This window comes from Otolemur garnettii, unplaced genomic scaffold (genome assembly GCF_000181295.1).
Source record: "Otolemur garnettii isolate 467f Iridium unplaced genomic scaffold, OtoGar3 scaffold00052, whole genome shotgun sequence".
NCBI lineage: Eukaryota > Metazoa > Chordata > Mammalia > Primates > Galagidae > Otolemur > Otolemur garnettii.
In genome coordinates, this window is record NW_003852447.1 from 4212874 (window position 1) to 4215168 (window position 2295).

The 2295-nt window shown below is 48.0% G+C and overlaps 1 protein-coding gene across 1 annotated transcript in view; it reads left to right on the plus strand.

Annotated features, from left to right (window-relative positions):
* The first annotated feature begins 338 nt into the window (after positions 1 to 338).
* The window catches only part of EAPP (E2F associated phosphoprotein), a 32480-nt gene continuing 30523 nt past the window's right edge, over positions 339 to 2295 (plus strand). Inside the window, exon 1 of the mRNA XM_023514396.1 lies at positions 339 to 535. Coding sequence (XP_023370164.1) covers positions 462 to 535 — 74 coding nt within the window. The 5' untranslated portion in view covers positions 339 to 461. The remainder of the gene's footprint in view (positions 536 to 2295) is intronic.

Genomic DNA, 2295 nt, shown 5'->3' on the forward strand with positions numbered 1-2295 from the left:
CAGATTGTGGAGTGATATAGTGGTGTGAAGACGAGGCAGAGAGCCGCGCAGAGTAAGGGAGGCAGGGAGGCAGAACTGGAGCGGCTTCGGGAACTGCGGTCGAGGACCTATTAGATTTTAGGTTACGTGTCCCTCAGCATCCAGATTTCTACTTCGTAGGTGATGTGAGATGCTGCATGTAGAGAGTTCATTTCAGAGACTACCACTTACAACAGTGCGGGTTATTATTATTTTTGGTAATAAAGTAGCTGCACTTTTCCCGTAAGCCAGAAACTACTGAGGGCAGGGTTGGGGACCCGCCTCTTCCGCCCGCCTCAGCGCTGAGGCGGTCTGCGCAGGCGCACAGGGAGGACTCGGAAGGGCAGGCGGAAGTGGCGTCAGAGATGCGTCAGGGACGGATCATACTGAGTAAATAGGCGCTGCTGATCTCCTGAGAACGGTATAGGCCTCGGCAGGTCACCATGAACCGGCTCCCGGACGACTACGACCCCTACGCTGTTGAAGAGCCTAGCGACGAGGAGCCGGCTTTGAGCAGGTGGGCCCCTGCCCCACCTTGGCCCCCGAGGCCGGGCCTTGGATACCTTCATTCGCTGCCCCTGCCGAGTCTTTGCTCAGACCCTCGGCCCAGCGGCTCAAGTGCCTGTCACACCCCACTGTTGCTTGTAGGCGACCAAGGGGTAGGGGTCCTGGTGGGGTTACGCAGCCTCCGGGGAGGTTGGCCCGACATCGGCTCTGGAAAGAGGGATCCGGAGTTAGGGAACACCACATAAATCTTCAAAAGCCGTGAAATCTAAATCTCCCTCTACAGCTTGCTAACAGAGTGGCGAATGCAAATCACCTATCCTCAGTTTCTCATTTATAAAATGCAAAGAATAACATATAGCGATGTAAGTTATAAGATAAAAATGTGTTGTGAGGCTCACGGGTCTTATTGTGAAGTGCTCATATTGAAGACTAAATTGCCATAAACAGAATCAAGCGAATATTGACCAGGCATTTCTGGAGTGTTACATGCTTCCTCTGAGCTGAAGAAATAAAGCATAAGAACTTTGTCTTCCACAGGCTTACAATATGGGGAAATAAAGAAGTCTGTGTTTTGAAAGAGCTTTGTAGAAAATGTTGACTTGAGATAGGGACACATGGAATTCCATGGGAATTTCCAGAGGGAAGAAATTTATCCTGCTTGGGGGGAATTTGAAGTTACTTGTCAAGAGGTTTTCCAGGAAAATGTAGCTGTTTATGAAGCTGTCAGAAGATTCTATTCATCAATTTTATTTTTTCTCACTTTGTTGCTCTCAGTGGAGTGCTGTGGTGTTATAGCTCACAGCAACCTGAAACTCTCCAGTAGCCAGGACTGTAGGTACCTGCCCCAACGCCCACTTATTTTTAGAGGCAGGGTCTCTCTCGATTTTGCTTAGGCTGGACTTGAACTCCTGAGCTCAGGTAGGAGGAGTGCTTGAGTTAACATGCACTGCACTCTAGCCTGGGCGACAGAACAAGACTCTTATAGGGGAGAAAAGAAAACCAGGAATCAGGTGGCTCCTGTGGCTCAAAGGAGTAGGGCCCTGGCCCCATATGCGGAGGTGGTGGGTTCAGACCCAGCCCTGGCCAAAAACTGAAAAAAAAAAAAAAAGGAAGAAAACCAGGAATCATGCAATATATAACCTTTGGGGTTGCCTTTTTTCATTCAGCACAAACATTTGGAGTGTCATGCAGGTTGTTAATGTATCACTAGTTTGTTGCTTTCTTTACTGCTGAGTTCTAGTCTACTGTTAACCATTTTGTTTACACTTTTGGCTATTGTGAATAAAACTACTATAACATTCTTTTTTTTTTTTTTGCGGTTTTTTGGCTGGGGCTGGGTTTCAACCCACCACCTCTGACATATGGGGCCGGCGCCTTACTCCTTTGAGCCACAGGCGCCACCCCACTACTATAAAATTCATGTATAGGTTTTCATGTGAACATAAGTTTTCATTTCTCTGAGATAAATGTCCAGGAGTGCAGTTGCAGGGTTGTGTGGTAGTTGCATGTTTAGTTTTTTTTTTTTTTTTTAATTGAGACAGAGTCTCTTTTTGTCACCCTATGGAGTGCTATGGTATCATAGTTCACAGCGACCTCAAACTCTTGGGCTCAAGCGATTCTCTTGCCTCAGCCTTCCTAGTAGCTGAGACTACAGATGCCTGCCACAATGCCTGGCTTTTTTTTTCTTTTGTTTAGCAGGCCTGGGGATGGTTTGAACCCACCTGCCCCAGTGCACATGGCTGGCCCCCTAACCACTGAGCTCCGGGCACC